This window comes from Anolis sagrei, chromosome 6 (genome assembly GCF_037176765.1).
Source record: "Anolis sagrei isolate rAnoSag1 chromosome 6, rAnoSag1.mat, whole genome shotgun sequence".
In the NCBI taxonomy this organism is placed as follows: domain Eukaryota; kingdom Metazoa; phylum Chordata; class Lepidosauria; order Squamata; family Dactyloidae; genus Anolis; species Anolis sagrei.
In genome coordinates this window covers 892,342-916,995 of record NC_090026.1, presented here as the reverse complement: position 1 = coordinate 916,995, position 24,654 = coordinate 892,342, and the positions used below count along the sequence as shown (strand labels likewise).

General features: G+C 46.6%; 1 protein-coding gene across 1 annotated transcript; it reads right to left on the bottom strand.

Moving 5' to 3' along the window:
- Positions 1 to 228: 228 nt before the first annotated feature.
- Positions 229 to 24,654, bottom strand: ZMYND15 (zinc finger MYND-type containing 15). The gene is made up of 14 exons (XM_067469553.1): positions 24,231 to 24,654; positions 21,344 to 21,581; positions 19,569 to 19,724; positions 18,086 to 18,246; positions 17,836 to 17,985; positions 17,561 to 17,647; positions 15,273 to 15,389; positions 13,750 to 13,838; positions 8,606 to 8,707; positions 7,989 to 8,009; positions 6,577 to 6,706; positions 6,388 to 6,446; positions 4,018 to 4,178; positions 229 to 445 (listed from the first exon to the last, which is right to left on the bottom strand). The coding sequence occupies exons 1-14, from the start codon at positions 24,652 to 24,654 to the stop codon at positions 229 to 231; spliced, it is 2,112 nt and encodes a 703-aa protein (XP_067325654.1).

Sequence of the window (24,654 nt, the reverse complement as noted above, 5' to 3'; positions counted from 1 at the left end):
CCTTTAGAGGTTCCTTTCCAACTCTATTATGCTAACATTGGAGGAACGTTGGAGGGAAGAGGCCCCATTGCCCCCTATCTCAGGCTCAACACCTGTGTGTATGTGGACCCCCAAGGTGTGGCACGCCCCTTATGCAAATGACCACAGGTGAAGCAAATGGAAACAGGGAGGTGGCGCTTTATTTCCTGGGGCCCTTGTGGCCCCTCTTCCTCCTCCGGCCTTCCTTGCTCACTTGCGCCTTCGTCCGGAGGCGCGGACCTGCCTCTTCTTGCGCCGGGCTCCTCGGGGCCCCTCGGGGGGCTTGGGGTTCCTGTGGGCCGGAGGGGGGGCCACAGGAGGGGGGCCCTGGACGTTGGGGCCGCTGGCACTGGGGGCCCCGGGGGCCTGGCGGTGGTTGCTGGCCGAGGCCTTGTAGATCAGGTAGAAGAGGAAGGCGTTGGAGTACCTGGGCAGGAAAGCAGGGAGGGTGCAGGTGAGGCACAAGGCAAGGCCAGGCAAGGCAATTACATGCAAGGCAAGGCAAACAATGCAATGCAACACAAGCAAGGCATGGCATGGCATGCAATGTAATGCATGCAGAGTAAGGCAATTAATGCAATGGTAGCAAGGTAGGAAAGGCAATGCAAGCAATGCAGGAAAGGAAAGCAAGGCAATGCAATGCAAGCAATACAAGGCATGCAGTGCAATGCAGCACAAGCAAGGCATGGCATGCAATGCAATGCAATGTTAGCAATGCAGGAAAGGAAAGCAAGGGAATGCAATGCAAGCAATACAAGGCATGCAATGCAATGCAACACAAGCAAGGCAATGCATGCAATGCATGCAAAGTAAGGCAAGCAATGCAATGGTAGCAATGCAAGCAAGGCAATGGAAGCAATGCAGGAAAGAAAAGCAATGCAAGGCAAGGCAAGTGGGGGCAAGGCAATGCAAGCAATAGAAAGCAAGCAATGCAAAGAAAGGTAAGCAATGCAATGTAATGCAATGCAATGCAACACAAGCAAGGCAAGGCATGCAATGCATGCAAAGTAAAACAAGCAATGCAATGGTAGCAATGCAGGCAAGGCAAGGCAAGCAATGCAGGAAAAGAAAGCAATGCAGGCAAGGCAAGCAAGGCAAGGCATGCAATGCATGCAAAATAAGGCAAGCAATGCAATGTAATACAGTGCAATGCAATGCAACACAAGCAAGGCAAGGCATGCAAGGCATGCAAAGTAAGGCAAGCAATGCGATGGTAGCAATGCAGGCAAGGCAATGCAAATGATGCAGGAAAGGAAAGCAATGCAATGCAGGCAAGGCAAGGCAACGGAGAGGGGGTTTTACCCATTGGCTTGCCATGGAGGTCAAGGCAGGTGCAATGAGGGGGCTCCATGATGCGTATAGGTCGGAAGCCCTTCTCTCTTCCCCAATGCCTAAGGCCAAGTGGATCAATTGGGCCAATGGCTCCCAAAGAGGCCAACGGACACCCCCATTGGTGCCACAACCGCAAAGATTCCTCGCTCCCATGTCCCTCCTCTCTTTTGGGATGCCATTATAGGTAGTCCCCCAGTTACAAACATCCGACATAAATGACTCTGAGTTAAGAACGAGGCTGAGACAACAGGAAGTGACAGAAATCAATGCCCCGGAAGGGAAATTTCCTCCTGGAAGAGTATGCAATTACACTATTTTGGTTCCTGGGTTGCCAATGACATTTCTAATGGGTTGATCATACAAACACGGGGGAAAATTTATTCCACGGCCAAAACTTTGTCTTTGCAGGAAGGACATGGTTCAGCCCACTTTGCTCCAGTTTCCCCGTGCGTATCTCCTCATCCAGTCTCGACCAAGTCAACATCGTTTGTGGTCGCCACAAAAAAGGAATTTTTGGAAGAGGAACAACAACAAGGGTCAAAGTCAAGACCACAGAATTGAACAGGAAATAAGACTTTCTAACCAAGGACAGAAGATTTTTCAAATACAGAGAGAGAGATGGAAAGAGAGAGAGAGAGAAAGGAAGAAGGAGAGATAGAGATAGATAGATAGAGAGAGAGAGATAAAAAGAGATAGGCAGAGAGAGAGGGATAAAAAGAGAGATAGAGAGAGATTGATAGAGATAGAAGGATAGATAGATAGAGATGGAAAAAGAAAGATAGAAAGAGAGTGAGTGAGAGAGAGAGAGGGATAGAAAGAGAGATAGAGATTGATAGAGATAGAAGGATAGATAGAGAAGGAAAGAGAAAGATAGAAAGAGAGTGAGAGGGGGGGTAGAAAGAGATAGAAAGAAAGAAAGAAAGAAAGAAAGAAAGAAAGAAAGAAAGGGATAGAAGTAGAGAGAGATAGAGATAGAAAGAGATAAACAGAGATAGAAAGAGAGCAAGAGAGAGGGGGATAGATAGAAAGAGAGAGAGAGAGAGAGAAAGAGAGAGATAGAAAGAGATTGAGAGACAGAGATAGAAAGAGAGATAGAGATAGATAGATAGATAGATAGATAGATAGATAGATAGATAGAGGTAGAGAGATAGATATATACAGAAAATAGATAGATATACATAGAGAGATAGAGATAGAAAGAGAGATAGATAGAAAGAGAGATTGAAAGAGAGAGAGATAGATAGTGATAGAAAGAGATAGATAGACAAGAGAGAGAGAAAGAGATAGGCAGAGACAGACAAAAAGAGAGTGAGTGAGAGAGAGGGATAGAAAGAGAGAGATAGAGATTGATTGATATAGATGGAAAGAGAAAGATAGAAAGAGTAAATGAGTGAGAGAGAGGGATCGAAAGAGAGAGAGCGAAAGATAGAGAGTGATTGAGATAGAAGGAGAGAGATAGAGATAGAAAGAGAGCGAGAGAGGGGGATAGATAGAAAGATAGAGAAAGATAGAGACAGAAAGAGACTGAGAGACAGATAGAAAGAGAGATAGAGATAGATAGATAGATAGATAGATAGATAGATAGATAGATAGACAGACAGACAGATAGAGGTAGAAAGAGAGCAGTGAAGGTAGATGGCTAGACTGATAGAGAGGCTGGTAGACAGGTAGACTGTTATGACAGGATGGTAGATGCATACATAGATAGACAGACAGATGGTAGATAGAGTGGGAGATAGATTGTTATGATGTTAAGATGATTGTTTGATAGGTAGATGGATAAGTAGATAGAGAAATTTGCAGATAGACAGGCTGGTAGATAGGTAGACTGGTATGAAGATAGATAGATAGATGGATTTGCAGATAGATAAAAAGGTTAGTAAATAGGTAGACTGGTATGAAGATAGATAGATAGATAGATAGATAGATAGATAGATAGATAGATAGACAGACAGACAGACAGGAAGATAGATAGATAGATAGATAGATAGATAGATAGATAGATAGATAGATAGAGATACAGAAAAAGAGATAGATATACATAGAGAGATAGAGAAAGAAAGATAGAAAGATAAAGAGATTGATATAGAGATAGACTGAAAGAGAGATAGAGATAGAGATAGATAGTGATAGAAAGAGATAGATAGACAAAAGAGAGAGAGAAATAGATAGAAAGATAGATAGATAGAGGTAGAGAGAGATATATATACAGAAAAAGAGATAGAGATAGAAATATATAGATAGAAAGAGATAGATTGAAAGAGATAGAGAGATAGAGATAGTGATAGAAAGAGATAGATAGACAAGAGAGAGAGAGAGAAATAGATAGGTAGATAGATAGATAGATAGAGGTAGAGAGATACAGAAAAAGAGATAGAGATACGTATAGAGATAGAGAGATAGAGGGATATATAGAAAGAGAGATAGATAGATAGTGATAGAAGGAGATAGACAAAAAAGAAATGGATAGGTAGATAGATAGACAGATAGATAGAGGGAGAGGGAGAGAGAGAGAGAGAGGTAGATATGGCAGGAATCACACTTAAACTCTGTCCCTGTTCCAACTTACATACAAACCCAACTTAAGCGCAACCCTACAGAACCTGTCTTGTTTGTAACTGGGGGACTGCTCGCACTTAGGTGGGCCCAGGGTCAGAGGTCACGCACCAGGGCATGGCGTTGTCGATGCCGGCTTGGCGGAAGGGCGAGCGGAAGGGGTTGACCTGGGCGGGGCTGGTGGTGCCCCCCGTCGCCATCGAGACGGCCGCCTCGTCCACGGCACAGCTGTACTCGCTGCATTCGGTGAAGTAGGCCGGGACCCGGAGGGACTGCAAGGGAAGGAGGAAGAGCGGGGTGATGGGCGAGAGGGAGGAGCGCTTCACCCAATGCACCTTCTACCTGGCAGGTAAGGCTCCCAGGTGCATCATACACATCCTTATGCATTACTCTGGAACAGAATGGACCCACTGCATCCACTCTGAAAGGTAAAGTCCATGGGTTCAATGAGTCTAGAGAGACGCTCTTCACCCAGTGCACCTTCTACCTGGCAGGTGAGGCTCCCAGGTGCATCATATGGCTGCATATGAGTTATTCCAGACCAGAATGGACCCTCTGAATTCATTCTGGAAATTCAATAGAGTCCGTGACAATCCAAAAATAAGGACTAGCAGTAGGTCAAGAGAGACACACTCATAACCCAATAAGCCTTCTACCTGGCAGGTAAGGCTCTCAGGTGTATATGGATGCATATGAGTTAAACTGGACCAGAATGGACCCACTGAATCCACTCTGGAAAGGTAAACTCCATTGAGTTGATGAGTCTAGCAGTACATCAAGAGAGAGATGCTCTTCACCAAATACACCTATCTGGCAGGTAAGGCTCTCAGGTGTATATGGATGCATATGAGTTATTCTGGACTAGAATAGACCCACTGAATCCACTCTGGAAAGGTAAACATTGATTCAATGAGTCTGCTGATGTCTGGATTAGCAGTAGGTCAAGAGAGAGATGCTCTTAACTCAATAAACCTTCTACCTGGCAGGTAAGACTCTCGGGTGAATCGTACACATCCTTATGCGTTAATCTGGACCACGGCAGACTCACTGAATCCACTCTGGAAAGGTAAACTCCACTGATTCAGTGAGTCAAGTTAGGACTAGCAGTAGGTCAAGAGAAAGACCCTCTTCACCTGGCAGGTAAGGCGCTCAGGTGTATACAGAGGCATATGAATTAAACTGGACCAGAATGGACCCACTTTGTCCACTCTGGAAAGGTAAACTCTGTCAATTCAATGAGTCTCCTCAAGTCAGGACTAGCAGGAAGCTAAGAGATAAGTGTTCATAACCCAGTAAACCTTCTAACTGACAGGTAAGGCTCTCAGGTGTATGAAAGTTGATCTGGACCAGAACGGACCCACTGAATCCACTCTGGAAAGGTCAACCCCATTGAGTCAATGAGTCTAGCAGTAGGTCAAGAGAGAGGTGTTCTTCACCCAATAAATCTTCTACCTGTCAGGTAAGGCTCTCAGGTGCATAACGTGGATCCTAATATGTTAAGCTGGACCAGACTGGACTCACTGAATCCACTCTGGAAAAGTCAACCCTGTTGATTCAATGAGTAGCAGTAGGTCAAGAGAGAGGTGTTCTTCACTCAATAAGCCTTCTATCTGGCAGGTAAGGCACTTAGGTGTATATGGATGCATATGAGTTACTTTGGATTAGAATAGACCCACTGAATCCACTCTGGAAAGGTAAACTCCATTGATTCAATGAGTCTATCAATAGGTCTAGAGAGAGGTGCTCACCCAATAAGCCTTCTACTTGGCAGGTAAGGATGCAAATGAGTTACTTTGGACTAGAATAGACCCACTCAATCCACTCTGGAAAGATAAACTTCATTGATTCAACAAGTCTCCTCAAGTAGGACTAGCAGTAAGCTAAGAGAGAGACACTCCTCACCTAACAAGCCTTCTACCTGGCAGGTAAGGCTCTCAGGTGCATAACGTGGATCCTTATATGTTAAGCTGGACCAGACTGGACTCACTGAATCCACTCTGGAAAGGTAAACCCTGTTGATTCAATGAGTAGCAGTAGGTCAAGAGAGAGGTGTTCTTCTCTCAATAAGCCTTCTACCTGGCAGGTAAGGCACTCAGGTGTATATGAATGCAAATGAGTTACTTTGGACTAGAATAGACCCACTGAATCTACTCTGGAAAGGTAAACTTCATTGATTCAATGAGTCTCCTCAAGTCAGGACTAGCAGTCAGCTAAGAGAGAGTCGCTCCTCACCCAACAAACCTTCTACCTGGCAGGTAAGGCTCTCAGGTGCTTCATATGGATTCAATAGATCAATCAGGCCCAGAGAAAATCCACTAAACTCCATTGACTCAATGAGTCTCCTCCAGCCAGGACTAGCAGTAAGCTAAGAGAGAGGCACTCGTAACGCAATGAACCTCCTACCTGGCAGGTAAGGCTGTCAGGAGGGGACATGGGGGTCTTCAGAGGGAAGGGGGGGGGCTTTGCTGCCCATTGCCTTACCTGGAGCCGGGGGAGAGAACTCAGCCAGGTCTCCTTGAGGGCGAATCCAGAGTTAAACCCTGATGGGACAGAGACAAAGTGTCAGGTGCGGATCCCACCTTCCTGCCCCTCCTAATACCTTGCCCCCTCCCTTCCCCTTAATGGGGGTCTCACTCCTCCCCCTCCCCCTCCCCCTGGCCTTCCTCTCACCAATGACCAGGTCCGGTTTGGGGGCCTGCAGGAGGTGATAGGGCCGGGCACTGAAGCCCATCTGCAGCTCACGGCGGCCCCCCTTTGACCTGGGGGTCAGTCCAGGCCGGACAGAGACACCTTGCTCCTCCTGGAAGAAACGGGGGTGAGGAATGAATGAATGAAGACCCCCTCCCCATTGACATATAATGGGTCAGGGGCCTCCTGTCCAAGCCTCATGCCCCAAAGGAGAGGATGTTAGATAGAGAATGCATTGTTAGGCAGGAATGCATTGGCTGTAACCCTATTGTATTAAACTGGTGGGAAATACAGTTCTAATGGACATGTGGTCACACACCTACTAAAGGGTTAACTGGCAGGACAGGCGAAAGAAGCTAAATCATGACCATGGGACAGGCATGACGAGGGTTGCATCGTCCACTTTGGTCCCTGGCTGATGATGTATGGGTATTAAAGAGAGCAGGAAGCTTGAGTTTTTCTCTTGCTTCTCGCCATACCTCTGTTGCTCATATCTGTTACCTCTGTTATGAGTATATCTCTGCCCATGTCATTGATTGACAGGACATCAGGGAATTCTGATGTGTGTTTATATATAGCTGTACATAAAGGAATGTGTCATGATTAAAAGCTGTTGGGGTTCAGCCTCTGTGTGAACCTGACCCTCAGCCTCCGTGTGAACCTGAACCTGATTCTCTGATTGTATTTCCTGATGCAACTGAACAGGCTACTGAACATGTATTTTTCCCTGATGGTTTGGAAACTGTTGATTCTGAAGGCAGTGGCTTGGAAAGTGAAACTATACATCCTGATGAGAATGTTTCAGAATCAAGCGGTAATAACTCTCCAGAGAAGCTAGCACCTGCCTTTTTTTAATGAGGATAGGAGAGGACAGATTTGGAAAAACAGGAGTGAATCACAGAGCCTGCAAAGGTCAAGTAGGTTAAAGGAAAAGGAGGCTTCAAAGCCTGGAGGCGTGTCCCGAAACAGTTTCTTTAGTTTTAAGTGTCTCCCCCTGGGCTGTCTCGTTAGAGCAAGCATCGTTTAGACTGAGGCATTACCTTGGCAGATCTCCCAGTTCCCATGGCCTGCATTCCCAGAGGCTTCTAGTTTCCAAGTACGGTTAGTGAGATGCTAACAGGTTCCAGGTTTTTATAGTGTTGCTTTTGGAATTTTGATCTAGTTCATAGATATTCCTGACTGCTGAATTTTACTGTGGCTTTTTGGACTTTGTATTTTCCTCTATTTTGTAACCATTTTTCATCAATAAAAAAGGATTCTTTTTTCCTACAGTCAAGTGTGGTGGATTCATATCTTATGGTTTTGTTTCCTGATCTGGGTTGCAACAAAAGCCTCCACTGTGAGCTTGGATGAAAACTGAGTCAAAGTCTTGAGGTCCAACGATAAAGTAAAACTCTGCTAACTACTGATAAGGACTCTGCTATGTATAGGTTTATTTTTAAAGCTTGCCTCTGAGACAATCAGGCCAGTGCTCAGCGTATGTAGGGAGGGCATGACTGGAAGGAGAAAACTATAAATCACACCTTTGACAGAGGGAAGAGGGGGTGGCGGGCGGTACCAATGTGCTGTTGTAATGAACCAGGGCTAATAGGGCCTTCTGTAGAGAAGGGTCTCCAACTCACATCTCTCTGCAAGAGGAATTGCTTACTGTCCAACTCGGGGGGTAAAGTGTCCCCCACAAAGAGCAGCTCCAAGTCTTAAACAGTGAGCGGCACAAGGTCAGATGATGCAGTAAAACTCTGCTAACTAGTGATAAGGACTCTGCTAAGTATAGGTTGATTTTTAAAGCTTGCCTCTGAGGCAATCAGTCTGGTGTGCAGAGTATGTAGGGAGGGCATGCCTGGAAGGAGAAAACTATAAATCACACCTTTGACTAAGGAAAAAAGGGGTGATGGTTGTACAAAGGGGGGAAGAGGGATGCAGAGAATCCCCCCCCCCCACCATTACCAATGTGTTGTGGTAATGAACCCGGGCTTATAGGGCCTTCCGTAGAGAAGGGCCCCCGACTCACATCTCTCTGCAAGAGGAACTGCTGGCCGTCCAACTCGGGGGGTAAAGTGTCCCCCACAAAGAGCAGCTCCAAGGAGACGTGGGGCAGTAGCACGGACAGCTCCTGCAAAAGGAAGGAAATGTCAACACAGAAGGCCTTGCAAGAGGGAAGGGGTCTCCCTGAGGTCATCTAGTCCAGTCCCCTTCGGACAGGGAAGTACCCCAACCACGGAGTAAAGGCCTCCCCATGAAAGAACAGAAGAGGAATCGGGACCACGCTCCATCTCCTTTGAAGGAGGAGAGGCTACAAAGTTGTTTCTTTCTTCTCAGGGTGTGTTGGAATGTCAGTCAACCTGTCAGCATCTTACGTGTTTGATTGCATCACGCTCCTGCTGATGAGGAGATATTGGAAAAATAGATACTTATTGATTGATTTATGCATAAAATCATATGTACTTTAAATGTATAGAACATTCAGGCTCTGTGTGTGTGTGTGTGTGTGTGTAAAAAGAATGCTGACAAGACAAGCAGGCATGGCAGGAGGGAGGAGAAGTGGGGCATGTTATCTCTACATTCCAGGAGATAAGCCACAGGCTGGTACGAAAGGCCCAGTGTCTTCCTTCTAAGGAAGGAGCCTCTTGACAGGTCAGAGTGGGCCCCTTGATGGATGACTGTAAGACGCTTGCTCTTCAGCAAGACACAGACATGCCTTTTTGCATGTTAGAAGTTAGAACTTGATATTCTTATGATGCTAAGATGACGTGGGAATTACAATATTGTATGTAGTAGCATGTTTCTTTGTTTGACTCCGATTGGAATCTATAAAAGGCAGTCAGCCCCTTGATCGGGTGCTCTGGTGCTTTAAGAGAGAACTCCTCGCCAGGCCCCAGCTGGTAATAAAGCCGTGCTGCTTTTCAGACCTCCGGCCTCTCTTTGTGTCTCCTTTCCTCAAAAGCTATTCCCTGCCATTTCACTGCTAACTGCATGGGGTTCCTTTTTTTTTAGCTTTGAATAGTATCCTGAATTGCCCTCCCAAAACAGCCTTTAGACAATGTTGAAAGTTAAAGAATAATGCTTTACTTCAGCAAACACAAAGGACAAGCAAATGCAATTGAAAAGTGCAAAAGAAAACCAGGAAGTCTTAATCCAGACACAAATCAGAGTCTCTTACAAAGTCCCAAAAGAAACACCAGTCTTCCATCAGACAACAGGCAATGAACTAAGTCCTTAGCAGCAGACACAAAACAGATTACAGCAATATCAGGGTCATTGTTACCAGCGAAAGCTGACTACTCCTGCTTCTGATTTATAGCCCTGAATTCCTCATGCAGGAGGTGCTAGGGCATCTCCCAATTAGCTTAGCGTTCTTAACAGCAGACACAAAACAGATTCCGTTGGAGTGAAAACAACAGTATCAGGGTCGTTATTACCAGCAAAATCTGACTGCTCCTTCCTCTGATTTATAGCCCTGAATTCCTCATGCAGGAGGTGCTAGGGCGTCTCCCAATTAGCTCAGCGTTTCTAGCAGCTGAACACCATCTGTGCTCTGTCTCTTTTCATCTCTCTAGAAATGTGGGCACTTTCAAACCCCCATCATCTGAATCTTCTTCTCCCTCCAATTCCTGGGCACTTCTCTGCTCCCCTTCCTCTTCCGAAGATGAGGAATCCCCAACAAATAGCTGTGAATTCTAGTGCTGTTAATACTGTTAAGTTTAATTCTGTTTCGATGTTTGCATATTTGCAGAGTTCAAACTATGTGGTCATACTTTTAATTTGATAATAATTTAAATTGTCTGCAGATACTCTTATGTTAAGATGCTTTGAGTCTCCTGCGGGAGAGTAAAGCAGGATATAAAAAATATAATTAATAATATAGTGTTCCCTCGCTGCTTTGCGGTTCGCTTTTCGCAGACTCGCTGTTTCATGAGTTTTTGCCTCCCAGTTTATGAATGGTTGCCATCCTAGACCCCTGCCCATCCTGGCTGATAAAGGAAGCCAGAGGGGGTTTGGCAGAGTGGGTGAAGGTGGTGGTTAATGCCTCCTTGCAGGAGGGCAAGATTCCAGCGAGTCTAAAACAGGCTATTATCAAACCGCTGTTGAAAAAACCATCACTGGACCCCACTCAATTAGACAACTATCGGCCAGTTTCCAATCTCCCCTACTTGGGCAAAGTCATGGAACGTGTGGTGGCGACACAGCTCCAGGGATTTCTGGTAGACACTGATTATCTAGATCCGGCACAGTCTGGCTTTAGACCGGGACATGGAACGGAAACAGCCTTGGTCGCCTTGGTAGATGATCTGCGCAGGGAGCTGGACAGGGGGAGTGTGTCCCTGTTAGTTCTGCTGGACCTCTCAGCGGCCTTCGATACCGTTGACCACGGTATCCTTCTGGGACGCCTCAGAGATATGGGACTTGGGGGTACTGCTTTGCAGTGGCTCCGGTCCTTTCTTGAGGGACGGTCCCAGAAGGTGTTACTGGGTGACACCTGTTCGGCCCCACAGCCGTTGTCATGTGGAGTCCCACAGGGTTCAATTCTGTCCCCAATGTTGTTTAACATCTACATGAAGCCGCTGGGGGAGATCATTCGGAGTTTCGGACTGCGATGTTATCTCTATGCAGATGATGTCCAGATCTGTCACTCCTTTTCACCTGTCACCAAGGAGGCTGTCCAGACCTTGAATCGGTGTTTGGCTGCTGTATCGGACTGGATGAGGGCTAACAAATTGAAATTGAATCCAGACAAGACAGAGGTCCTATTGGTCAGTCGTAAGGCCGAACAGGGAATAGGGTTACAGCCTGTGTTAGACGGGGTTACACTCCCCCTGAAGACGCAGGTTCGCAGCTTGGGAGTGATCCTGGACTCATCGCTGAGCCTGGAACCCCAGGTCTCAGCGGTGGCCGGGAGAGCTTTTGCACAATTAAAACTTGTGCACCAGTTGCGCCCGTTCCTTGGGAAGTCTGATCTGGCCACAGTGGTCCACGCTCTTGTTACATCCCGAATAGACTACTGCAACGCGCTCTACGTGGGGTTGCCCTTGAAGACGGTTCGGAAACTTCAACTGGTCCAGCGAGCGGCAGCTAGGCTGCTCACTGGGGCGACATACAGAGAGCACACCACCCCTCTGCTGTGTCAGCTCCACTGGCTGCCGGTTCAGTTCCGAGCCCAATTCAAGGTGCTGGTCTTGACCTATAAAACCCTGTACGGTTCCGGTCCAGCGTATCTGTCCGAACGTATCTCCCTCTACGTCCCACCACGGAATTTAAGATCATCTGAGGGGGCCCTGCTCTCGACTCCACCGCTTTCTCAAGCAAGGCTGGTGGGGACGAGGAGCAGGGCCTTCTCAGTGGTGGCCCCCCACCTGTGGAACTCACTCCCAGTGGATATCAGGGCATCGACATCACTCCTGTCCTTTAGGAGAAAGACAAAGACGTGGTTGTGGGACCAGGCCTTCGGGCAGTCTGCTAACTAGATAGGACAACCAGGCAATTAGGACCGGCAGGACTGATATATGTGGACTGATAAATGTGGAAGAAAACTCTGAACCATGAGATAGCGAACACTGACTGGCAAGAAGGAAGAAGTGGTTGTATCGGTTTGTATGAAATTTTACTGGTTTTATTGGTTTTAACGGTTTTAGATGCAATGTATTGTTGTTGTTGTTGTTTGCTAATTTGTTATTTTGTTTTATTGCTTATTATTGTGTATTATGTATGCTATGGGCATCGAATTGTGCCTTGGATGTGTAAGCCGCCCTGAGTCCCCTTCGGGGTGAGAAGGGCGGGGTAAAAGTAAACCAAATAAATAAATTGTCCAGAGCGGCATTCTAATACCGCCTCCTGACAACAATGGAGTGTGGAAGGGGATTTCATTTGAATAATTGAATGTGTATAATGTGTTTTAATGATTTTTACTGTTTTAATTGTACCCCCTGTTGATTTGTTGATAGCATCACATGATGCTTCTGTGAGGCTGCCCTGAGTTCTCCTTTGGGGGGAGAAGGGGGAGGGGTACAAATGCATGTAATACATAAGTAAATAAATAAATTCAATCAAAAGAGATTGCAAAGCAGAGATAGCTAGCCAAAAAATTATCTCCTTGCTTCTGCCTCACCATAGGAACTCGATATACGTATATAGCATCCCTACTTCATGGATTTTCACTTTTTGTTGGTGGTCCTGGAACATAACACCCGCAATAAGTGGGGAAACACTGTAATAACAACAACAACAATAATATACTGATGTTCTTGTGGGGTTTTTTCGGGCTATATGGCCATGTTTTGGAGGCATTTTCTCCTGACGTTTCGCCTGCATCTCTGGCAAGCATCCTCAGAGGTAGTGAGGTCTGTTGGAATTAGGACAATGGGTTTATATATCTGTGGAATGACCAGGGTGGGACAAAGGACTCTTGTCTGCTGGAGCTAGGTGTGAATGTTTCAACTGACCACCTTGATTAGCATACAATGGGCTGTGTCTGGAGCTAATCAAGGTGGTCAGTAGAAACATTCACACCTAGCCCAACTGACAAGAGTCCTTTTTCCCACCCTGGTCATTCCACAGATATATAAACCCATTTTTCCTACTTCCAACAGACCTCACTACCTCTGAGGATGCTTGCCATAGATGCAGGCGAAACGTCAGGAGAGAATGCTAGAGGCACTGCCAGGCCATCAAATGCTAATCCAGGTGGTCAGTTGAAACATTCACACCTAGCTCCAGCAGATAAGAGTCCTTTGTCCCACCCTGGTCATTCCACAGATATATAAACCCATTTTTCCTACTTCCAACAGACCTCACTACCTCTGGGGATGCTTGCCATAGATGCAGGCGAAACGTCAGGAGAGAATGCCTCTAGAACATGGCCATACAGCCCAAAAAAATCCACAAGAACTGAGTGATTCCAGCCATGAAAGCCTTCGACAATACAATATACTGATGCTTCTATATTAATCCAAGTCTCCTTTGGGAGAGATAAAGCGGGGTATAAATAAGCATAATAATAATAATAATAATAATAATAATAATAATTATTATTATTATTATTATTATTATTATTATTATATAAGTGGCCAGATCCTTTTGCCCTAGGAATAAATTAACTCCACCGACCCTAACCTCCTCCTGCCCTCTGCCCTTGGAGACCCCCCCCCCCCAATTACTTACCCAGAAGGCCATCAGCACCCCAAACTCCTTGCCCGTTTCCACCACATGGATCTTGAGGGACTGCTTGTTCAGGATGTTCAGCTCTGGGACTGAAAAAGGAGGAAGGAAAGAGACAGCAAAACTAAGAGGGGGGTCACTCTGGGCTTCACCTGGGGACCCCAGACCCACATGAGGCCTTCGCAGAAACCTCACTGCAGACTGGAGACGGCACTGCGCTCCCGGCTCCCTGACCTCTCCTATGTGCACGCATACGCGCTACTGAACGTCCAGAGGAGTCTTTGTTGTGCATGCGCTGTATCGCCTTTTTGCATTTTTAGGTTTTTAATTCCTTGCTGCTGTGGGTTAATTTTGTGTTTTTGTTAGTGATGGTCACACATTAGTTCGATACGTGTATTGTGTCCAAATCTTGAGTCAATTCATCTAGCAGTTTGGAATATATGAGCTCCCCACAAACAAACATTACATTTTTATTTATAAGGATTATTATTATTATTATTATTGAGGCTGGATAGCCATCTGTCAGGGGGCATTAGAGTGTGCTATTCCTGCACAAAAGCAGAAGTGGGGTGGACTAGATGGCCTTTGGGGGTCTCTATTATATTGTACATTATATATCTATATCTCTATCTATCTATATAAAAGTGTAATGTTCGTTTGTGGGATTAACAGAACTCAAAAACCACTGGATGGATTGACACCAAATTTGGACACAAGACGCTTAACAGGCCAACGAGTGACCATTACTCATCAAAAACACTGAAAAACACAGCGGAAGGGACTCAAAAAGCCAAATAAAAATGAAAAATGCATTACAATGCATGAGCAAAACCACATATATAAACACAAACATATATATACACAAATATAAACACACCCAAAACACATATACACAGGCTGGGCCACAGCAATGCATGGCAGGGGATGGCTAGTGTGTGTGTGTGTGTGTGTGTGTGTGTATATATATCTATTAGGCTTGGGCAATCCATGGTTCAATCTAAATGGTTCTAAAGTACTTACAAAACTAAAGTTCTGGTGGTGAAAATTTCAGAACTCTAACAAAACTCTCAAAATTTCATAACAAATGGCAGTTCCTAATTGGTTCTGTCATTAAAATCACCAATAATGAAATAACAATTACATTTTGAAAGTTTTGTTAGAGTTCGGAAATTTTCACCACCAGAACTTTAGTTTTGTAAGTACTTTAGAACCATTTAGAACCATGGATTGCCCAAGCCTAATATATATATAAGAATAGGAATAGTTTAAATTGAAGGGATATATATATATATATATATATATATATATATATATATATATATAATTTTGAAAGTTTTGTTAGAGTTCTTATATATATATATATATATATATCCCTTCAATTTAAACTATTCCTAGATTTGTGGGGGGAGGAGGAAAATATTACAATGTAGGTCTGAGACCCCCTCCGCATTCTCCCCCTTGAGTAAGAAGGGGGTATTTGGGGACCCCCATAAAGACCCCCCCCCCCCCCAATATTCAATACTCACAGTGCTGTGGGGCCAGCTGGGTGATGATGTAGTACATGGTCAGCGGGTAGGTGAGGATGACCGCCAGGGGGGCTCCCAGGGGCAGCCCCCGCCACTGATAGTATTCCTTCCATGATCCTGCATCACAACAGAAAGTGAAGTGGGGGGGGGGGGTCAGACAGATATAAGAGGGTCTGGCCCATCAATCACATCAACTCCAGCCAAACTCCCAAAGAACTGTCCATGGTGCTAGCAGCTTCCTTTCTCTCCAAATCCTTCCTGCAGCTCAATGAGCTCCTTTCAAAGTTCAGACTCAAACAGGCACGGGCAACCTTGGGCCCTCCAGGTGTTTTGGACTCCAACTCCCACAATTCCTCACAACCTTGGGCCCTTTCCTTCCCCCCCTCAGCCGCTTAAGTGTTTACTTCTGTGGTTTGCTATGCACCCTATTATTAAGGCATGTAAGGAATCAGTTAGTGTGTGTGTGTGAACTGTAAAATAATATGCATGATGCTGATTGGTTGGGCTATGCCTGTGGAGCTAGCTGAGCCTGGGAGTTTGGGTTACTGTTACATTTTTCAGGCTTGAGCTGGGAAGATGCTTGCAGAAGCAGAGAGAGAGACCGTGTTCGATTGTGCTCTTGCTTCATGAAATGCGCGAGTTGTAGTTACTGGGATGTATAGTTCATCTACAATCAAAGAGCATTCTGAACTCCACCAATGATGGAATTGAACTAAATATGGCACACAGAACTCCCACGACGAACGGAAAATATATATCAGTAATTGTTGTGTTTTTTTGGGGGGGGGGCACCAAAATACTGTTTGCTTACCATTGAAAATTACCTAGGACCGCCTCTGTGTGAACTGTAAAATAATATGCACGATGCTGATTGGTTGGGCTACACCCAGGGAGCTAGCTGAGCCTGGGAGTTTTGGTGACTGTTACATATTCAGGCTTGAGCTGTGCAAGTGCTTGCAGAAGCAGAGAGAGACCGTGTTCGATTGTGCTCTTGCTTCATGAAATGCGTGAGTTGTAGTTACTGGGATGTATAGTTCACCTACAATCAAGGAGCATTCTGAACTCCACCAATGATGGAATTGAACCAAATATGGCACACAACTCCCACGACGAACAGAAAATATATATTAGTGATTGGTTGGGGGGGGGGGCATGCCAAAATATTGTTTGCTTACCATTGAAAATTACCTAGGACCGCCTCTGTGTGAACTGTAAAATAATATGCATGATGCTGATTGGCTGGGCTACACCCGGGGAGCTAGCTGAGCCTGGGAGTTTTGTTTACTGTTACATATTCAGACTTGAGCTGTGCAAGTGCTTGCAGAAGCAGAGAGAGACCGTGTTCGATTGTGGTCTTGCTTCATGAAATGCGTGAGTTGTAGTTACTGGGATGTATAGTTCCCCTACAATCAAGGAGCATTCTGAACTCCACCAATGATGGAATTGAACCAAATATGGCACACAGAACTCCCACAACGAACAGAAAATATATATCAGTAATTGGTTGGAGGGAGGGGCATGCCAAAATACTGTTTGCTTACCATTGAAAATTACATAGGACCGCCTCTGTGTGAACTGTAAAATAATATGCACGATGCTGATTGGCTGGGCTACACCCAGGGAGCTAGCTGAGCCTGGGAGTTTTGTTTACTGTTACATATTCAGACTTGAGCTGTGCAAGTGCTTGCAGAAGCAGAGAGAGACCGTGTTCGATTGTGCTCTTGCTTCATGAACTGTCGGAGGAAGATTTTCCACAGGGACAAAGAAAGACCATTGCAAATCTCTCTAAAAGGGCATCATGTGAGTCAATGCAACTGATCGCATGATTGTATAGATGTGGTTCTGTATTACGAAGAGTAAACTACTTGTTCTTTATTGTGCATCTGCGTGGCATATTTGCTGTATATTGACTCTTGTTGTAAGCTGCTCTGAGTCCCCTCGGGGACATAAGTATATTTATGTACTGTATGTTTGCAAAGGTCGACAACGGGCTACACAATTGGTTGGAAACCCACTCCAACCTGGGCTGGCTTCGAACTCATGACCTTTTGGTCAGAGTGATCTTAATGCAGCTGACGCTCAGCCAGCTGCACCACAATCCCGGTAAATAATAATAATAATAATAATAATAATAATAATAATAATTTGAAACACAACAAGATGAGTCCACAGCACACACTCTGCTGGCTGTTGTATTGCACCACATGTTGTTGTTGTTATTGAGCTGTCCCATGCGCAGCAGATGCTGTAAAGGGGTCATCAAGACCCACACTGAGCCGCTGTCTTACCAAAGTAGGTCCGAGGGGTGGGGGGCTCCGGGGGGGCTGGGGGCAGCGCCGTCCCTCCTTCTGGCCGCAGCGCCTCAAAAGGGTTACCTGGAAAAGGTGAAGAAAGGTATCCAAACAAGCCTTAAATGCCCAGCCAAACTCATTGGTCCAAATGCCTCCCTCCTTCATGTTGCCCAGAAGCTGGACTACTTTCCAGGGGAATCCCTTGGAGACTGTCACCTCAGGCCATTTGTAGGGACGGATCCGGAGGGAAGGGGTTTTTGTTTGTTTCTCACCACTCTTGAGGAGGGGTCCCATCCCTGGGGGGGCCAGCCCCACGCCGTACCCGGGGGCGCGCACCATCATGCTCTCTCCGGCCCAGTAGCCCCGGGTCAGCCCACGCGACCCCAGGAAACCCTCCTTGTTGAAGGTCTCACTGCTGGCCTCTTTGGGGGGGGGAATGGAGAGGGGAAAGAAAGGTCAAGGGTGTGCAAAGGACCCCCCCCCATGTGCCCCCTGCCCCTTTGGTTCTTGCCGCAGCCCCACCTGCGGCGAAGGTGAAGGGCAGGTTGGCCAGTTCCCGTGCGCGGCCCATGTAGGCGGCCATGCGCTGGCACCAGAAGCGGTGTGCCACGTCCTCGGGGCTCCGGTCCCAATCCAGCTGCCGGCAACGCTCCGAACAGTACAGCACCGCCCGGCAGAGGTGGCTGCAAAGGGGGCAGGGAGGGAGGGAGGGAGGGGGCACAAAGTGGGGAGGGGGCATCGTCAAGCAGGCAGGCCAGTATTTCCAATGCTTCAAATATTTTCCAGTTCTTTTCCAATATTTTTCCAATAACTTTCCAGTACTTCCAATACTTTCCCAATATTTCCAATACTTTTCCAGTACTTTCCCAGTACTTTCCCAGTACTTCCAATATTTCCCCAATACTTTTACAATACTTTCCCAATACTTTTACAATACCTTTCCAATACTTCCAATATTTTTCCAATACTTTTCCAGTACCTTCCTAATACCCTTCCAATACTTTCCAAATACTTTTCCAATGCTTTTCCAGTACTTTTATAATACCTTTCCAATACCTTTCCAATACTTCCAATACCTTTCAAATACTTCCAATATTTTTCCAATACTTTTTCAGTACCTTCCCAATACCCTTCCAATACTTTCCCAATACCTTTCCAATGCTTTTCCAATACCTTTCCACTACATTTGCAATACCTCCCCAATACTTCCAATACGTTCCCAATAACTTTCAAAAATACTTTTCCAGTATTTCCAATTCTTCAAATTATTCTTTCCCAATACTTTCCCAATAACTTTCCAGTGCTTCCAATACTTTTCGAGTACTTTCCCAATACTTTTCCAATACTTTCCCAATACTTCCAATACATTTCCAACACTTTCCCAATACATCCAATACTTTTCGAGTACTTTCCCAATACTTCCAATACTTTTCCAATACTTTTCCAATACTGCCATTACTTTTCCAATGCCTTCCCAATACTTCCAATACTTTTCCAACACTTTCCCAATCCTGCCAATATTTTTACAATACTTTCCCAATACTTCTAATTCTTTTCCAATACTTTCCCAATACTTCCAATACTTTTCCAACACTTCCCAATACGTCCAATACTTTTTGAGTACTTTCCCAATACTTTCCCAATACTTCTAATACTTTTCCAATACTTTCCCAATACTTCCAGTACTTTCCCAATACTGCCAATATTTTTCCAATACTTTCCCAATACTTCCAATACTTTTCCAATACTTTCCCAATACTGCCAATATTTTTCCAATATTTTTCCAATACCTTTCCAATATCTTTCCAATACTTTTCCAATACTTCCAATACTGATGATGATATCCCGAAAGCCCACACCACATTGTTGTTTGCATTCTCTTTGGAGCTCCCCTCTGCCCTGAAGCTGCCCCTAGTTTTTTTTTGGGGGGGGGTGTTGTGCCTTGCTGTGGCGCAACCTCATCTTCTAAACACTGACCGGAAGAGGGGCCGGGCCCCATACTCACCATGGGGCGAGGGGCCCCTCGAAGCTGTGCCTCTTGCAGACGTGGCAAGCCCGGCCCCGCGTGGTGGGGAAGGAGAAGGCCGGGCGGGGGCCCCAGCCGCGCATGGGCGCCTTGCTCATCTTCACCCCCAGGCGCCCCAGCAGTGGCTCCAGGGACCTGCAAATGGGGAGAACGGCCAGGAGGGCGTGATGCGCAGCCAAAAAGGCCAATACCCTCACTGATTGACTTTGCAGCTACTCAATGCTAATTCAAGTTTGCTCATTGCAACAGGCAAGGGTTCTTTTCCCTCACCCTGTTTGCAAAGTGGCTAGGCTACCTCTCTGCAGATACCCTCACTGATTGACTTAGCAGCTACTCAATGCTATTCAAGCTTGCTCATTGCAACAGGCAAGGGTTCTTTTTCCCTACCCTGTTTGCAAAGTGGCTAGTCTACCTCTATGCAGATACCCTCACTGACTGACTTTGCAGCTACTCAATGCCATTCAAGCTTGCTCATTGCAACAGGCAAGGGTTCTTTTTCCCCACCCCGTTTGCAAAGTGGCTAGGCTACCTCTATGCAGAAACCCTCACTGATTGACTTTGCAAACTTCAGGGCTACTCAAATGCTAATTCAAGCTTGCTAATTGCAACAGGCAAGGGTTCTTTTCCCCCACCCTGTTTGCAAAGTGGCTAGGCTACCTCTGTGCAGATACCCTCACTGACTGACTTTGCAGCTACTCAATGCTATTCAAGCTTGCTCATTGCAACATTCACACTTGCTTCAAACAGACAAGGGTTCTTTCTCCCACCCTGGCCATTATTCCACAGGTATACACTCCACTTGCTTCACTACCGCTATGCAGAGACTCTCTCTGATTGACTTTGCAGCTTCGTGGCTATTCAATGCTAATACAAGCTTGCTAATTGCAACGTCCACACTTGCTTCAAACATCATTCCATAGGTATAGATACACTCCACTTGCTTCACTGCCAACAGACCTCTGAAGCTGGGTTGTTGTAGGTTTTTTCAGGCTATATGGCCATGGTCTAGTGGCATTCCCTCCTGACGTTTCGCCTGCATCTATGGCAAGCATCCTCAGAGGTAGTGAGACCTCTGAAGATTCTCCACAAAGAATCCATTATGGTTTCATATCTCAATGTTATTACATGCCAGTGAACACCTCCCAAACAGAGGATGTCCCCAGGCAACAACAGCCAGGCTACCCTCCTTGGTTGACTTTGCAAACTTCGTGGCTACTCAATACTAATTCAAGCTTGTTCGTTGCAATAGCCACACTTGTTTCAAACAGACAAGGGTTCTTCCTCCCACCTTGGACATTATTTCACAGAGGATGCCTCCAGGCAGCAGAGGCCAGGCTACCTTCACGCAGATACCCTCCCTGATTGACTTTGCAGCTGCAAGGCTACTCAATACTAATCAAGCTTGCCAATTGCAACATCCACACTTGTTTCAAACAGACAAGGGATCCTTCTTCCACCCTGGACATTATTCCACAGGGATATATACACACTCCACTTATCTCACCTCTAACAGTCCTCTGACGATGCCATTAGCCACAGATGCAGGCAAAACGTCAGGAGAGATTCCATAGGGATATATACACTCTCCAGTTATCTCACCAACAGACCTCTGAAGATACCATTAGCCACAGATGAAGGTGAAATGTCAGGAGAGAATGCTACTGGAACATGGCCAAACAGCTTGGAAAACTGGAATGTCCCTGTCTGGTCCCAGTAGGACCCCCACCCCCCACCCCTTCCACCCCCTTGCTTACTTGTGCAAAGCGGGGTCCCCCACGGTGAGGGTCTTGGGCCGGCGCGGCTCCCCAGCGCCCAGCGGGCAAGCCATGCAGTGGAGGAGGAGGGCCAGGGCCCGGCCCTCCAGGGGGGTCCCCAATGGGGAGGGGGAGGAGGGCCCCGGGCCCCCCAGCAGGAAGTCGAAGCCCAGGATGGTGCCATGCTCGTCCGTCACTAGCAGGAGGCACTCCACGCGGCGCAGACCCAGGCCCAGCCCTGCAACACAAGAAGGAGGGGCCTCAGCACTGGGGGGTCTTCCATTGACAAAGGCAAACAAACTGAACGGTTCCATTATTAACCGTCCCATTATCCAGGCAGTACTGCGGTCTAGCTGCTACATCCCCCACTTTTGAGCAGGTGAGTCACGGCCTTACCTGCACTGGCCCCGTTTGTCCTTGTCTTTGGCAGCTTTGATGAGTTAGTTTCAATCCAGAACTTTGGCTATGGATGGTTAGGCTTCCTTGCAAGGGGGAATCCTCAAAATATTGTGGTCTAGAGGCTACTTCTGTTGAATTATGTTATACAATCAAGCATGCATTTAGGGACACCCCTTTTCTCTGGTCACCATACTCTTGCTGAAAATTAACACTCTAACATTCCAAACATTTTATTGCCCATCCTAAAGGTTGCATGCTGGGATATCAGAATCGACATTGCCTACGTGCAAATGCTCAAGTAGATTCCCTCTTTGAAGTGAGAAAGTTATAAAAGGGACCCCCTAGTCCTTTGTCTCCCCAGAACGTGTTCTTAGAGTTAAAAGTAGTTATCTTCGTGATGTAACCATCCTCTGCATGCTGTAAGGCCTACCTGTACCACAGGCCATCATGTAGTTCCTAGCTATATTTTGGATTACATGAAACCTGAAGGATTTTTACCTGTATGATGATCTTCATACATGATTTGTGAGTAAACTGTTTTATTATATTATTCTGGTGTTCTCAAGTTTGTTATTTGCTTGCATGTGTTTGGCTTGGGGGAGGCTGCATTGTTTGAATCATTAGACTGATCTAAAAGGTTTAAATACCTTCGCCTGAGTTAAACTCCTGCTTCACTTCTTTTCTTTCATACTCTCAGAGAGCCCGTCAGCTTTTGCAGCAACTCTGTTTGATGCTTTGTCTTTGCATATTCAGGCATTAGCATTATAAAAAACCAACAACTTCACAGTGACCTGTTTTCGAGCAGGTGAGTCGCAGCCTTCAACAAATCTTCATTTAGTGAGAATGTTTCCCAGGAAACGCTGCCAGAGGCTCTTCCAGACCCTGACATGAAGGTGAGGGAGGTGGAAGAGGCTGGGCATCACCTAAAACTCAGTGCCTCCAGGTATGGAGAGAGAGTGCTAAGGAAAGGCAATGAAGGCTTTCAAAGTGTTTGAAAGATAAACAAAAGGATGCCAGGTGAATGGTTAGCATTCCTTGCCAGGCAGAATCCACAAAGTATTGCGGTCTAGATGCTACATCACAGTGACCCGTTTTCGAGCAGGTGAGTTGCAGCCTTACCTGTACTGGTCCTGTCTATCTTTGGCTGCTTTGGTGAGTTAATTTCTATCCATAACTATTAATGGTTAGCATTCCTTGCCAGGCAGATGGGAATTGCCTCACAGACAGATCTGCTTTGAGTGAGAATGTTTCCCAGGAAATGCTGCCAGAGGCTCTTCCTGGCCCTGAGATGGAGGTGAGGGAGGTGGAAGAGGTTGGGTTGTAGCGGAGAGATGGTGCCAAGGAAAGGCAATGAAGGTTTTCCCAGCGTTTGAAACAAAGGGAGGCCAGGTGAATGGTGAGCATTCCTTGCCAGGCAGAACCCTCAAAGTATTGCGGTCTAGATGCTACTTCACAGTGACCCGTTTTCGAGCAGTTGCAGCCTTCAATCCATAATTCTGGCGATGAATGGCTAGCATTCCTTGGCAGGCAGATGGGAATTGCCTCACAGACAAACTCAGTGCCTCCAGGTATGGAGAGAGGGTGCCAAGGAAAAGGAATGAAGGTTTTCCCAGTGTTTGAAAGGTAAACAAAGGGATGCCTGGTGAATGGTTAGCATTCCTTGCCAGGCAGATGGGAATTGCCTCACAGACAGATCTGCATTTAGTGATAGTATTTCCCAGGAAACGCTGCCAGAAGGTCTTCCTGGCCCTGACATGGAGGTGAGGGAGGCGGAAGAGGCTGGGCATCACCTAAAACTCAGTGCCTCCAGGTATCCAGAGCAGGCCTGTAGCGAGGGGGTGATTTTAGGGGTTCAACCCCCCCATTTTTAAAACAACTGGTTTACTCATGAATTTTAACTGGTTAACCCAATCCGCATGCCGCTAAGTCTATGAGATGCAAAAAATCAAGAGTCCCTCCAGAACTGCAAGCACTATCTCAAGCAAATATTGACAATTTATTCACACTGTCATTACTTGCAGCAATAGCCGATTTAGTGAAGCAACCAAGTTGGGTGTGTGTGTTGAATGCTCTCATGAAGGAGGCCAGACTTGGTGGAGGTGGTTGACAGGGGTGGAGCTGCAGGCTATTGAAGGCTGCTCTGCCCCCTGCAAATGTGCTCTTGGCTTCAGCATGAGCTAGGAGGCAGGTTTCAACCCCCCCCCCCCGAAATTGTCAACCCTCCCCAAAATTTTCAACTCCCCCCCAAAATTTTCAAATCCCCCCCCCCGAAATTGTCAACCCTCCCCGAATTTTTTTTCTGGCTATGGCCCTGATGGAGAGATAGTGCTAAGGAAAGGCAATGAAGGTTTTCCCAGCATTTGAAAGGTAAACAAAAGGAGGCCAGGTGAATGGTTAGCATTCCTTGCCAGGCAGAATCCACAAAGTGTTGCGGTCTAGATGCTACACTACAGTGACCCATTTTTGAGCAGGTGAGTCGCGGCCTTACCTGTGCGGGCCCCGCCTGGCTGCGCCTCCTCCTTCCTCTCTGGCCTGCCATCCTCTTGTGTTGGCTCCGCCTCTGTCTCCGCCTCCAGCTCCGCCTCTGCCTCCTCCTCCTCCTCCTCTCCTGCGCCCACAAAGGTGATGAAGCGCTGCAGGTCCCGCAGGGCCAGGGCCTCCTCGCCGTAGAAGCGGCTGCTCACCTGCTGCCCGGGGTCGGGGACGGAGAAGGCCAGGGCGCGGTTGGGCAGCAGGTGCAGCACCCACAGGGCGGGGTCCAGGGGCAGGCGGCGCACTGACCCCTCCCGCCTCTTGCGCGGCTCCGCGGACCCCCACCCCAGGGAGGCCTCCAGCAGGAAGCGGCGGTACCAGCCAAAGAGCAGCTCCGCAAAGTCCAGGATCTCCTCGCGGTACCCCGTCACAAACTCCAT